Source organism: Manacus vitellinus, unplaced genomic scaffold (assembly GCF_001715985.3).
Source record: "Manacus vitellinus isolate BGI_N305 unplaced genomic scaffold, ASM171598v3 scaffold_6_pilon, whole genome shotgun sequence".
In the NCBI taxonomy this organism is placed as follows: Eukaryota; Metazoa; Chordata; class Aves; order Passeriformes; family Pipridae; genus Manacus; species Manacus vitellinus.
The window spans coordinates 25444388-25459922 of NW_021940750.1; the positions used below are offsets into that span (position 1 = coordinate 25444388).

The 15535-nt window shown below is 36.7% G+C and overlaps 1 protein-coding gene across 5 annotated transcripts in view; it reads left to right on the forward strand.

The window, feature by feature from the left end:
• Positions 1-15535, forward strand: part of SPATA7 (spermatogenesis associated 7) — a 36686-nt gene that overhangs the window by 2588 nt on the left and 18563 nt on the right. For 2 of the 5 annotated variants that reach the window (XM_018082890.2, XM_018082894.2), the window contains exons 2-4: positions 7798-7878; positions 8547-8639; positions 9631-9678. In XM_018082890.2, the coding sequence (XP_017938379.2) occupies positions 7798-7878; positions 8547-8639; positions 9631-9678 (222 nt within the window). Of the gene's footprint in view, positions 1-5520; positions 5562-7773; positions 7879-8546; positions 8640-9630; positions 9679-10364; positions 10489-15535 lie in introns of those variants that run through there. The other 3 variants (XM_018082892.2, XM_029964276.1, XM_018082895.2) reach the window with 3 other exon arrangements.

Consider the following 15535-nt stretch of genomic DNA (forward strand, 5'->3'; position numbering starts at 1 on the left):
TTGGTAGTATCAGTTCAGTTTTTCAGAAGTTGAGTTTAACCATTAGTCAAATAGTCTATTAAGTGAGTTTTAATCACTTAATGTGATTAATCCCATCTCCATTCAGCAAATAAGTTTGTATAAGGACTTAAGTGCCAAATTGGTCCAATTTCATTGAAGATTTCTTACATGCTTCAAGTGAAATACCTGTTAAAGTAAACAGTATTCAAACCATTAACCCTGCTAGCTTCTTTTCTTCATATTATACCCTGCAACTTTCTCTATAGCACAGCGGGTCAAGGTTTCTCTGCTCTGCATTCTGGGCAAGGCTATCTGTGCATTAGACTTCAGCTAATCTATTTCCAGGTAGAAATAGGAGAGAGTGGAAGTTAATAGCACTAAGGGGACGAGGGAGGGGGCATTCTTGTAGGCACAGATTATACTAACAAGGGAGATTTTTTTCCATACATGTAGAAGAATCTACATATCGTGTGTCTATATGTTTAGACATATTATACATATATATACATATATTTTATCTCTTGGTCTGTGTGACAGTAGATATTGAAACACTTTCAAACCACATGTTCGTAGGATGACATGTTGAGTTCCACATAGCAGTAGAAGTCAGAGCACACACTGGTTGTGTAGGATGTACTTATGAGGTTGTGATCTAGCACCCTTGAATAGTAGCACCATTCCCCCAGGGGAGTTGTTATGGCACATAGTGGCATATGCTCCTGGATTACCATGTGCCTTCTTGCACAGGCACAACTATCCAGGGAACTCAGGTTAGTAACCTTGTAAGACAGCGGTGTCTGAACTGTGGTACGAGTATTGATAGTTGTTCACCTTTCACTTAGTAGCAGCATATAGTCACTGCTGGAACACCATCCCTCACACACCCTTCCAAAAAATCAGAAACTGCAGGTGCCGCTGCTAATTCCAGAGATGCTGCCCAAGCAAATGATCATAGAATCATAGAATTGTTTAAGGTGGGAAAAGACCTTTAAGGTTATCAAATCCAACCATCAGCCAGGACCACCCTCGTGTTCACCATTGAACCATGTTCTCAAGTGCCATATCCACATGTTTTTTGAACACTTCCAGGCATTGTGACTCCACCGTTTCCCTAGGCAGTTGATGCTTTCTAAGCCAACGTTTTACAACCCTTTCCATGAAAAAAAATTTCCTAATACCTAATCTAAACCTCACCTGGCACAAGTTGAGGCCATTTCCTTTCATCATGTCATTGATTACCTGGGAGAAGAGACCAACACCCACTTCACTACAACCTCCTTTCAGGTAGTTGTACAGAACTGACTAAAGTTCATTTGCTTCTGTGACTGCATCTTGTATTGCCAAATGTGCTACTGACACACAGCTCTTTGTTTCTGCTTTTGGAGTATGAATAGAGCAATAACTTGCATCCAAAACTTCCCTTAAAGGCCACACCTGTAGCTAGAAAAATTTTAACAAATATTTTTCGATAATTATTTCATCAAATATGACTCAGTATCTTTTCAGGCTACTGTGCTATTTCATTAGATTTCTTAAATTTTTCAGGGAAGGGTTTGACTCTTGAAACTGAAACATAATTTTGGTTGCATGGTTTTAATTTATGCAGACTATTATTGGATTATTAGTTGTAAAGGACTGAGGGACCTAACTCTAAGGCACTGGGAGTACATGTAAAGAAGAGCTTTTGTGTAATCCAGCATGTTAAGTGTATAAATAGCACCCATCTAATTAACGGCTTAGAAGGTTATGTGTAGTGCGTGTCAAGGTGTGTATCACTTTCATCGTATTTTGTCTGTGACACAAATGATCCCATGCAAAATTCAGATGGAATATTTGGACTTTTATGAAATCAGGGCATTGTGTTTTCTTGGGGCTTTATCAAGTTCTGCAACAGAAAATTTAGGTAATAATGACTATTTTTAACTGAATTCTGCCATTTCTTAATGAATCTTAAATGTGATTCTGTTAAAGCTGGCTTCACATCCACAACTTTATACTCTCAGAATTGGTAGGAGTTTTGTTATCACTGAAATCAGAAAAGAGTCCAAGAGGCTTCTGTTTTCCTTGCAGGAATAGGGAAGAAAATACAGGTGTGATTATTAAGTACTCACCGTAACTTTCAAATAAAATGGAATACTATCTGCATTCCGTAAGTGGATAAATCTAAAGCCACGTTTGAAGATCTCCCATGATTGCATTGGTGTTGTGAAAAACTAGTGTTTTAACCCCTTCTCCTAAAGGAGGAGTCTGTGGATGGGTCACTGCTCTCTGCTGGCCCTTCGTTCTATCTAGTTCTGCATCTACTAGCCAACTTCAACCATTAGAGTAAGAACTAGGAGTATTGTCAGTGACTGCGTAGGAGAAAACCCAACAAATTAATACACATTTTTTAGAGAAAGTAATTCTGTTCTGTGTTCTTTCCCAGATATGTAACTGAAGGGTAAGTACTAGTCAGCCAAGGATAAGCAACCAGAGAAGCTTAAACTAGATGACCAATTGTAGTATTCATAGCACCTCGTCAGCCACAGTTGAGCAAGTAGGGGGTGGTTGAGGGGAGGAATGACCACAGGTAAGGAAAAGGGGGACATGAAAGGGGTTTAGGGGATATGAAAGGGGTTTAGGGGATATGGTATGAAAGATGGGAGCTACATGGATAGGAGAGCAGGCCTCATTAGTAGTAATATTAGTAGAGTATGCTTTTTTTTTTTTAGTTATATCATCATACTAATATAAAAGACAAATAGTTAGAAATAGAAAAATTAGTTTCTTATTTAAATAAATTAAGTTTAAATCCAGTGTGGATCTTCTTAATCGGGTTAATCTTTTAATGTACTTTCAGATATCAGTTTTTACTCTATATATTTCTGTGTTGCATTCGTATGCACAACAATTTCTGTAGCATAAAGAGGTAATGGATACTTTAGTTTAAAAATTCACATAGTACCAAAAGGAGAGGAATGTATATTTTGGGGCATAGTTTCATTCCTTTAACTATGACCTTGTCAGATATATTACATTAAATGCTTAAAGGAGTTTCTATCACTGCTTGAACTCATTTTGGATTTCACAGAGATTATTTAAACCACTTTTGTTCCTTCCTCAGCATGTGTACAGCATTAGTGCTGCAGTGTACTGTTAGTTGTATGGAGTTAGAAGAGTGAATTCATAGCAGGAAGAAAGATCACTGAAAAGATCACTAAACTAGTTGGTGGAACAAAGGTGGTAGTGATAGAGCATCCTTGACTTGCATGAAATTCACAGCACAAACCTTCTGCATGTAGTTGCCTGAATTACCCACTTGAACAAAGGTGTCTCTAACTATTTCAGGTTTAGAGCATTGAGATTTTGGGGGAAAAGAGAAGAGGAAAAAGAGCTGTCAGCAGAAGAAGTGAGAATACCAAACCTTTAGTGTAGTGGCTAGAGCATTTGTGCAGAGCATTTGTCAGCTTGGGCCCTTATCAGCCTGAGAGGGATCAAATCCCCAAATACCATGCAAACGATGCAGTTCTAGTCTGTCAGAGATAGGGGTACTTTCTACATTGCCAGCTGAGAGGAGGCAAGAGTCTTGGAGCCACAAAAAAAACCCCAATGCACAAAAGGGTTAAAATATCCTGACAGAGTGATAAAAATACTCCTCTGGAACAGCTGGGGAGACCTGAGGTCTAAATCCATCTTGGTCTGAAGGTTGTTTGAACCCAAGCTAAGGTCTAGGAACTGCCCTTTGGAAATTATAGTGTTCACACATCTCTGCACAGTTAAGTAAAGGCTTTATGTCTTGTAGTGCTGGATTTAGATGCCTATATCCAATATCCCACCTCCAGTCTCTGTATTTTTTTTGGGTTATCTTTTAAGTAGCAAGTCTTGGTGGGTAAGGATAGCCTGATTGATTTTTTTCGGTATATTTTATTTGCTGTGCCTGAAGTACACACTTGTTATAAAAATAGCAAGTCTAATACTTGTGTTTAAAATCTTTCCTGGGAGAACATTGTAATGAAAGACTGGGCTTCTCTCCAGTACATATTCACTTTCCAAATCTGAAATGGCTTTGTAGAAAAATGATTTCCATAAATTCTCCATATCCACTAACAACCAGGAAGCAAAGTAACAAATAGAAACCACCAATTTTCATCATTTTTAAGACTGTAAAAATAGAATTAAAGATAGGATGCATTTAAAATTAAAATATAATTTAAACAAAATATCTTAAAAATCTCTTTGAAATAATATAATTATTACTTAACTTAGATACCAGCTGGAAAAAATTATAGGGAAAGTTTTTTTAAATTTTTTTCTCTTCTTTGTTGCATATCACACAAGGAACTAAAAGATCAAATGAATTTCTAAAAGTTCTTAATATGTTTGCTCGCTGTACTTCAGGAGAACGCTCATTATGGGAATCCTAATTTTATATTCAGTGCGGACAGTCCACTTATATCTGTGAGGAAATTTATGTTTAGATCACATGTATCATGTATCAAAGATAGTTTTGTAGTTATCTTCCCTTTGTTTGGTTTGTATTTGATTAACTGTGTACACACATGGCTGGGCTTCGTGAATGAAGATTTGGGAAGGGCTCTGCCCATGTTTGTTGCAAACACGTTGGTGGCTGAAAAGGCCAATACAAGATAAGCACGTCCAGTTGCAAAAGGCACAGCAGAAAGACTCCTTAGGTGGTATATTCTGCAAGGCACGAATCTTTCTGCGTTGTCTTTTCTCCTTGAGGGTGATCCCGCCTGCTTTCTCAAAAGCATCAGCAGTGTTATAGATGGTGTGTCTCCAGACCTCCCGACTGGAGGCCAGAGTAGACCAGTTATGGTGGTCAACATGGCTGAGGCTGAGATGTTGTTTCAGGGAGTCCTTGTATCTCCTCTTCGGGGCTCCTCTCATGCGGCAGCCAGTGGCAAGTTCACCATAAAACAGGATCTTAGGGAGGCGGTGGTCCTTCATCCTGGAGACGTGCCCTGCCCAGTGCAGCTGTGTTCTCAGTAACACGGCCTCGATACTTGTAATTTACTGAAAATCCAACCTACACCTTTAAAAGGATCTTTACATATTTAAGCGTTCAACTTAAGTTGCTTCTGCTGTTGTGCAAATAACTTTGAAAACACAGCCTGAAGCTAACCAAATACCTGTGCAAGTCAGAAGACAACGTGAAATTATAGTTGTGAAACATTTGACCATTAACACTTCCTACCTTACTTCAGCAGGTAGAAATATTTCTCTGACATTAGCAACATGCACCTTCATTGTAAATATTTGACACTTTAAAAAGCAGTTTTGAGTTTCAGACTGGAGGTATTGGGAGAATATTGTAAGTTGACTTAAGTGTAGAAAATGTACGTTTGAAGGAACGTGTATGTGAAACAGCCTGGAATCCTAAGGAACCAAAAATTTGCTTATTTGCCTTTTCTGTTTCAGTAGAACTGAACATTATTTTAGCCAAATTAGTTTCTTTGACCCTTTTTCTGTGATAAATTTTGTACATGTTTTGTGAAAACAGGTGGTTCACAGAGAGAGCCTCAAACGCCCTCACTGACACACAGCTTACAGGAACAGCTGAGGTACGTTATTTGGCCTGGGAGTTAGAGAATCTAGGAGCAAGCACCATAGGATACCATGGGTGGACCATAGGAAGCCTTCATCACAAGTTCTGCTGTTTGTGGAAATACAAGAAAATGTAGTTTGCCAGAATAGAGGGCCCCTAGAATCCAACCATATATTAAAAAAAACCAAAACACTGTTCAGCATTAACTTTTACCCAGCAAGGAAATATTCTAAACAGCAAGAAGATGTTGTTTGTTAATGGTGTGCAAGTTTTCAATGAATCCAGTACTAGAGGAGCTGCAATCTTGCCATTTCATGGGTATCCTAAAATAAGAGTAGTTGTGAATGCTTTTATTTAAGGTTTTTTCACTTCCTGAAAAAGGCATCAAAATTGTAATGGCCTAGGTATTTTCTAAGGAAGTTCAGGGATACTTGTGAAAGTGCTGAGTACACGTTATCCTGCAATTAGCAGGAGCAGGGTTGCAAATCCCTCTGGTTGGATCAGGGACTTGAAAAATTTCTTTGGTGGCATAGAAATTAGAACATGCAGGGGGAACTGAGATTTGGGAACATAGTGCCTGAACAAAGGCTGTGACGTCTTAACAAGAGATGTTGTGTTTTCAGTGCGTTTTGGGCTTCTGTAAATCAGGGGTTGTGGTGTGGATTGGGAGTGACTCCGGTGCTGTCCACATGTCCACAGCCGAAATAAAGGACACAGAAATGTTTTTAAGTTCTTCTTCTTGACATTTTCTGACAGTTTTTCTTGCCAATGAAATACTGGTCCTGACTTTTTTTTCCTCCTGCCCTCTTCCCTCAGATACAGATTAGTTGTAAAGGACAAAACCAACAGCCAGTAGTGTTTTCCATAGAATTTATTCTGTGCCATCTGCTGGTGATGTGAAGCAAGTGAACATTTCAAAATCGTCTGGATTCTCTGTAGTGCTGAACAGTTGCATCTCCAGCTGAAGACAGTAAAAGCAACAGGTTTCTGAGTGTCTCTTATCATCTTTAACTCAGGACAAAGTCATTTATTTACTTGAAGAGAATCTGCTGTAATTATAACAATGTCTCTTCTGTCACATAAGAATGAGTTAGAGGTGCTGTTGTAAGCATTGATCTGACAATACCAGTCTGCCTCCCTCTGGAATTATAACCTAGCTCTGAACTACAGAAAATAATGGAATGTTTAGATTATTTGGGGGAATTGTGACTAGAACACTTCTTATTCTCAGGTGTCTGCTATAATCTAGATTTCTGATATATGGGTGGGGTTTTTTATCATTAGGTGAAAATTTTATCAACTGAAATGTTATCATCTAACATTCAAGTCCTCTAGAAGACTTGCATTCTTTAAATGTGTACATTGTAACTTCAGGAAGTGGCGGGTTTCAGGGTGGATCCAGCTATACTGTGAATACCACACATATGTAATAGTGTATGGTGGAGAAATATAATACATAAACAGGAAAGAAATCCTTTATTGACAGAGGTTTACAGTCATTATGGAGACAGTAATTCTAAATCTAATGAATTTTTGCTATATGTTTGGAATTTTAATATTTTTAAAGTTATTTAGCATTGTTTGTCCCTATGTATGCTTAAATCACAAATTAGGAAGAATTGTATCACAAGGGGAATTTAAAATGAGCCATTTGAAATTGATATGGGTGAGCAGGATTGTTGTCCTTTGGCTTTAGAGAAAACAGTATAAAGATAAAACAATTGCAGGACAGTTAGCATTTCTTTTTTTTTTCTCTTGTCCCTTTTTTACTGCGAGTCTGGCAACTTCCCAGCAAAGGGAGTGGGAGCACTATTATTGCAAACACCACCTCTAATACTGGAAAGCCACAGAAGCCTGCACTCTATAAAGGCTGACTTTTGAAAGTATGAAATCCTTATAGGAATTCAAGATTGCCCTGGTACTTGTTGTGCTTTGTAAGAGAGGAGATTGAATCTGTTCATACAGATTTAGTGTCATTTCACAACAGTGTTCTAAAAGTGTTGCAGATTCCTAATTCATGTGCCAGTTTTTAAATCACATTTTCCCTGTATCTTGGTGTTTAGATTAAGTTACTTAAATACACTGTTGTATTTCAGTAATAATAGAACAATTAAATAAGATTTTTTCCCTCAGTGGGAAAGGTCCACTAGAACCATTCATGAATTCCTTGGAGAAAGATTCTAACTTTGTAAAAATACACTTTGGGATTTTTTTTTTCTAACTTTCAGTTTTTGTTTGACATTTTGTTGAAGTGAGTGAACACCCACCTGCTGTCATTCCCAGATGTGGTCCAACAAGTCCATTTAAAGGGCACTTAAGTACTAAGAGTAATGGTAAGTAACATGTACTTTCATCATAAGATTGACATGGTTCTTCTTATGTCAATTAATTTATTTTATGATTAAAATGTTATTATAATTAAAACCTTTTCATCAAGCTATTTGGTGAAGTTTATAGCACTTAGATTTAGTATGCATTACTGAAAATGCTCTCAAGGAGTAAGTTTTGCCTTGACTGTACTGCTGGCTATAAATAGGTAGCAAGACAAGCAAATATATAAAGATGTCACATCTGTGTTAGCTGGAATATATATATGGTTACCACTTAAAGAATCCTTGAGGTTAAAAATATTCCTTTACAGTCAGTAGTTTACATGGGCTAGTGTATGTTTCTGTGCCATCCTTGTACCTCAGACACTTTTTTTTTTCAAACAAGCATAGAGGGAAGAAACAGGAAGTTTCCATGCTGACATTTTCGTAGTCCAATTTCAGCCACTTGTGTAGCTGTTTATTGAGTTAGTGGACTCAGTGGGAAAAAACAAAGGAGACACAATGGTTTCATGTGATAGTAACTGGCAAAGAAAAATGGCTGCCATTGAGCAAAGAAGTTAAGCACACTGTAATTTAAGCTTTATGACTTTGAATTGAAGTTAATAACAGTTTAAAATTTTAGTATTCTTGTTCTCGCCTTTGTAGTGTTCAAATGTATTTTAATCTTACAGCTTTCTGCATAGACTCATCTCAAAGTCTGACTAACCAATACCTCATCAGAGATCACATGATGTTTCATTATAACAGGATGCTTTCAGCCAAAGGTAAAAACCTGCATGTATGAATTAAGTTTCTACCCCCAGATTTAGCTCATTCCTTCAGAAGAGGCTCATATCAAGAAGGAATGAACTGGATTGTAGTAAGTGTACAGTTCCTGTTTCTTACTAAAACCGGCATCAGCAAGGAGATATAACCGCTACTTAATAATACTTTTATATTATTGAGATTGGAATTTTTGTATTAAAACCTTTTCCTTAAGTGTTACCAAATATATTACCCTAATTTTACTGTATTTAGTGCTTTAATGGTCTCCTTCGACTTTTCTTGAAGTTATTCTGTGATTTTGAAATATGATGAAATGATGAAATAATGAATTTATAATTAATTCAATTAACTCTAATAATTAATAGATAATGAAATAACGTGCTGAACTGAAAATCATGGTGACAGTCACAATAGCAAAGATACAGAATTTATTTCAGGAATGAAGGTAGAAAATTTTCAGTTAAACTCAGACCACTATGTCTTTTTTTATAATTTATATTTTATAATTTAATAATTATATATTTTATAATTTTTTAATTTAAAAAACTTCATTATCTTTTGTTTTTATTGCAGTGAATATAGTAGTGAGTTTTAAGGACCGTGTATTTGCAAATGAGAAAATCAAGTTACTGGTAGAGTCCATGCTCACAGATATAGTGTTATCTCTTATGTAACATATTCAGTATCCTTGGGTATGCAGGTAAATGCCATCAGCACAAAATGTGCAGAAACCTTGTGTAAAGAATCTTCATTTAAGTGATGATTCTTACTTAAAATATATGTTTTACCCAAACAGCTTTGTCTTGTAAATTCTCTGAATGTATTAATATCAACCTAATACTTTAAGTACATGGTAACTATCATGTTTTAAAATAGAGAAGAATTAAATTAGTCTTTGTTCTGTATTGGTTTATTGCTATTTTTTTCTACCTCTCACATATATGAAATAAATAGTGAATCATTCCCATTTGGTGTTTTTCTTATTTTTAGCAGCTATAGACTGCTCAGTGCCCAAAAGTAGGCTGACCAGCATCAAATGTAAGTACTTGATATATACATATTCTGGAAAAGCTTCTGTAAAACTTACTTAACACAAAAAGAGCCAGAGAAATAGAAGAGTAACAACAGAATATAATAAAGCATTCATGTATCTGCTTGTTTATTCCGCTTTTCGGTACATTTTCCAGCTAGTTGTAAGAATCTGCAGCAAATGTGAAACCAGTGAGATGGATCTGTCAGTGATGACTGGTGCTTAGCATGACAGTTAATTTTGCTTAGTATCCTTTTCATCCACACAGGCAGATGAAAATGGAGCACATAAGGAGAATTTCAACATTTTCTCCTGTTGTGTGATATGATGTAAGCTTAAACACTCAAGAAGAGAGCTTGGTAGTGCCAGGTAAAGAGAAATTTTGGGAATGTGGGCACCTGGGAACCGAGGCTGAAACTTCTTGTTCCGTTGTGCAGAAAACAGAGCCAATCACAACCACACAGCCCCACAGCCTGGATTAAACTGCAGTTAATTTTTCTGCAAGTTGTCTAATTTCTTAACACTGTTTAAAGATACCATTATTGTAGCCTTACTTCATAGCGTTAGCCAAAGTGCAGTACTGTCAAATAATTGATTTATGAATAACTAAATGAGTATATAAGTTAAAGTGGATAAATAGCAGCTGTTTGTTAAAATATCAAAGATATATTTCTGTTATGTATCTGTCTTTAATGCAGTTAGAAAAAGTTCTTCATTCTCCAATTTCATATTCAGTTACGACTGCTGAGGTACTGGAGAAAACAGAAGTCTTCTTTAAGGATGGAAAGTTAAATCTTCTAATGACTGAATACTTTGTGGTTAGTATCAAATTCAATCAAGCCAAAGTGATACTACCTTTTAAAAGTATCAAGAGTAACTAAGATATCAATCATCCTTTTGGCAGACTCAATTTCATTAGCACTTTTTTCAGTACTTTGGCATAAAGAGTTGAGACTGAATTAAGCAATGAGCTGCACCAGGATCAGAGATGCTATGCGGGCTTGCCTTCTGCTTTCAAACGGTACAGCACAAGTAGTAACAGTATTGCAGGGATATTTAAAGCCTCTAATTGCAGTAGGAATTTCAGATCACCTATTCTGTAGAGTCACCTGAAAAATGTCTTACTTCTCATGCTCCACCTCTACTGAGCTTTTCTTTGAAACAAGCATGAAAATAGAGGGTTGGTGTAAGAGGAATATTTACAACTGTGTGTTTCTATAATGAAAAACTCATGTAGCTTTTCTTTCTGCATCTGCTAGAATCTTTCTTAGGTTCCCTAATTAACAATTAGTCTTCCATACCTTTTCATGTCTTGGGTTTTTCTCAACACCAACAAATGCCTGTTTGTTTTAGAGTCTGCTGTCTTTACAGATAAAATGCTTCTGAGCTGATAGCTTGTGTGATTCACACTGGAATGAGCTTCCTCAAATAATGAGTTCATTTTGGGAGACAGCGACAGTGCCTTAACCTTAACAGATAACTGTCCTGACACTTGCAGGTGTGCTCTGAGTGAGGAAATTTCCATTTCAGATGGCAAGGCTTTGTGCAATACATTTCTCTTCCAGTTCATCCTACTCAGACTGCTGTCTGACTATGTACCTCTGTCGTAGTCACAGACAGAACATTAATCTGCTGTACAGTGTGTTGGAAATGTTTCACCGTTGTTGCTGCTTTTGTTTTTACCCATCTATTTGGTAAAACTGGTACACTAAATTCTTGCTAAAGAACAAGGTGCTGCTGCTGTACTTTATCTTATTAGAACATGCATACAACCAGCACAGCCCTAGAAGATATTTCTTATTCATGAGAGAAAAAAACCTGGAAGATGGGGGGAAATAAAGCCTTTTATTACAAAAAAATTCCTTGATTTACCTACAGTTATTCTAGCTTAAGACTTGGGAGTGCTAATTCTTACTCAGTTGGAATTTATTATATTCCCAAAATAAAGCTGGCTCCTAAAGTGAAACTGAACATCATAGTTAAGGCTTTGGATCCTAGTCAGTAGCACAGGATTCATTTGGAAGTAATGTTAGATTTACTTCTTGGTCTCACAGAAATGAGTATACATCATGGTTAAATGGATCTTCTTTTTATCCTTAGATTTAGCTCAGTTCTAACATACAGTTTGTTTCCTTGATGTTCTACACTGAGCAGAATGGCACAATAATCAAGTGAAAATGAATTTACTAGTTTTTAAAATCTGTTTAACAAAGCAATAAATAATGTTGTATTTTTTTTCCCTTAAAAGTGGCTTCTCAAGACAGTATTATGTCTCTGCCTCACTTTATAGGTTTCATTTTTTTAGGTGCTTTATGTTCCCTAATAAAAATTAGAGTGCCAAGTTAAAGATAAAAATCTAAATAATAAAGCAAGCTTATGTAAACAATAGAATTTCTATTAGAATATTCCTCAGTGTAGTGTTTTTACTTTGCATAGTGGGCACCATCAGAGTTTATTTGTCCTCCTTGAGCTTCCTAATCAAGATAGGACTTCTGCCAACACTAGATCAGTCAGAAAAGTCTTGGAAACTTCCAGGGATGGAGATTCTGAACCCTGAGAAACCTCTTTCACTGTCGCAATATGTGTGGGTCTAAAAGGTTTTTTCCATGTATCCAATTCAAACAGTGTCGGGACTAGAACTAAACTTGCTTGAAAGCATTTATCTTGGCAATTCCAGTTTTGAAGGACATATTTTGGATGGTGGATTGTAAGGGTTATAGGTGCCATAGCTAAAATTGTTGTTCCATGATGGTCAGTGGCAAAAGTGTCTCAACTGCAACAGATAGGTCCAGGATTTTCATGTGTGCGTTTGTACCAGATACTGAAGATCATTCTTTCTTAATAAGAGCCTTTGAGGATTTCTATTGCTACTCAATGTGTGCATGTAACTGGTTTTTTTTTTCTGACCTGCTTCCTTGACATGTTCCATCTGACTGAGATGACTTTACAGATAAGGAACTCCACCACACAGGCTGAAATTTGTGCAGAGTTATCAAAGGGATAATTCCATGGGACACATCTACTTTCAAATTCATCATTATTGGTCTCAGTGTCTTCAAGGTATTTAAGGTTAAGACTACACAGGCATACCTTGTTCAGTATCTGCCGTATTCTCATAAATTCTAGATGTTTAGAATGAAATTGAAAATCATTTCGATTTTATTTCATACCTAAAATTAGAGTAGTTGCATTTTTTCCTACCATTCTGTGCACTGTTCATCAAGAATTACAGATTTCTGTACTGTAATAATAGCACAACCAAGTGGTCCATGTTCAGGTGTTAAGCTCAGTGCAACATATCATTTGTAGAGTCTCTGGAAATCCACTGGAGAATAATTTTTCTTCCTCTGCCTTTTGTGAAACAGATTAATGTGGCGATGATTGCCAGTAGCTCAGACAGTACGAGTTTTTAAAAATGTGCTGAGGAAGAAAAGTAATGGAAAAGGATTTTTAGAATATTTTCAAAACAATTGCTGTTTTCTTGCTGGAGATGGGACACATAATTTATCCAGGCTCAGTTGCAACTTCAGTGTGATTGAATATCAGCGGTGTCTCTGTAAAGTCACTGAGAATGAGGGGTTTACAGCTCTATTCCCCCAGTAGTTCTGTACCTGTCATTGCTTCAACTGAAGCATAGGATTAACTTTTTTCTTTTATTTTTGTATTCCTTATTGCATCCCAAATAAGTTTGCTGTTCCCCCTCTATTTCAAAAGAGATTTGGGCAGGGAGGTAAATTTTCAATTTGAAATTATAAGATTTATTAATAGGATAGAGTTACAAAACAGAATTCCCACAGATAGTGTTAAAAAACATCCTCTGAAAATATACTTCATGTACTGCTAAAATAGCAGGTGAGTATTTCCCTTTGGGGTTGTTGCCATGAATCAATCATTAGTGTTTAAGAATTAAACATGATACTGTAGTTGGCATTCTTCCTGGCCATCTGAATGTGTTCTGTCCTTAAAGTGGATTTAGTTTCCACTGTTCTTTTCCTGGTATCATAGCTGGCAGCGAAGTAGGCAAGGTGCCATGCCCCTGGGCTAGCAGTGAGCATGTTCCTGTGTATTAGATCAGCCTTATTGACTTAAAATAGTTGTTAGAATGTGAAACTTCTTGAAATGTGAAACTTCTATGTTCAGAATTAGTCCAAGCATGCTGATTGATACCAGTGGCCATTAGAAGTCTGTGGTTGTGGAATTTGAGCCAGAAAACTTGACAAAAGCTATGCCAAGTAAGACAGCTGCTGCTACACATGCCTGGTTTCTAACAGTACTAACTTTTCAACCCATCTGTTTAGAGATTTTTCCACAGGGCATATTGATAGTACGGACTGAACCCAGTGATTAGTGAGCTTGGGAATGCAGGTCTCTTTGATACTGGGGGGGGGGAGAAGAAGAAGGGAAAAAAGTATTCTGAGAAGTTACCCATCGTAAATCTATTTTAGCCTGATGGGACTTGAATACTTGGAGGGAGGGTGGTGAGAGATAGGGAGAGACAGCAGTTCAAACTGACCAGTAATGTTGTTTTTCTGCTCTTTGAGGGGTTAGATTCAAGTGGAAATATCAGGAAGTGCATAATATTATGTAATTCTGTATTTAAATCTTAATTTTCCATGTGAACACAATATGTAGCTGTCTACCCTTTACACTATGAAAAGCAGAGATCTGTGAAAAGCTGTCTTACGTGTTTTGTTGTTGCCGCTGTTTTACAGGACACTTTCATAAAATCTCCCTATCCTTTTTTCTGTTGGGTCTTGTCCTTGTGTATGTATTTCTTAAAATAAAAGTTATGAGCAATTAATATAAGCTCTTTCAAGTCAAACACTCAGATAATTCTGATGTTTGTGTTTTCAGAGTTCAAGTTTGTCTTTGGCAAAATGTTCTAGTATATTTATCCAGTTCGATTTTTTGGAGAGCAGGAAAGCCCATTGGGCAAAAAATCTTTATGAAACTGTACTTTTCTGGAGTGATTGTACTTTTTCTTTTTTCAGAAGTTGTTTACTTTAAAATTTCTTCTATAGAAAAGTTTTATTTTTTTTTTTTAATGAGAGATAATTTTAGATATGTTGATCAAAAATACATTTTTCAAAGAGTTTGCAATTGTAAAAAGATCATCTAATCTGACATCATGAGTTGAGTAGACCAAAAATTCCATCCAGTTGTGCTCAACAGGCATACTGATTGTGGTAAATAAAGCACATAAACAATAAGAACCTGAAGTCTTGACTTGTAAAGGTCAAGAAATAGAGAAAACATAATTTCCTTTTCTAGATGTTGCAGCAGTTCATCATCATCATCATTGAAAATGTGTCCCTGATTTTTAATTGAATTTTCCCAGCTTTACCATCTGTCTGTGGATGAGGAGAGTTGTTGCTTTTATACAATTTTCCATTACTGAGGATCACAAAATAGCTATAGCATACCAGAGAACAAGGATAAAATTATGCACTCCATTTATTCTCAGCTTTATTTCAGTACAGTATGTATAAATTGTCCTTGAAGGCTGCCCTAGGAGTACCTTGAGACAAAAATCACTGTCCAAGCCCACCTAAGCCAGATGGACCTCTCTCTAGGGTGCACAAATAGAGGTTTACCGGGGCAGGCCTAGAAGTTTTCTACAGGGTTGGTGCAGGGTTCCACAGTTTCTGTGTAGTAGACTGTTGACAGACTGCTGTGTTCTTCATGCAGCTGGCAGATGTATATAGGGGATGTCTGGTGGATGAGGACCTCATATGAGGTCAGAGGTGAATGGATTTGAGATAATCCTGTGGTTCTAGCCTCTCCTGAAATGCCTGTGAAAGATTTATGTCTCACTGTTAGGCTTTATATCCAAGCATTCGCAATTACCAGATTTTGCCATTAGTA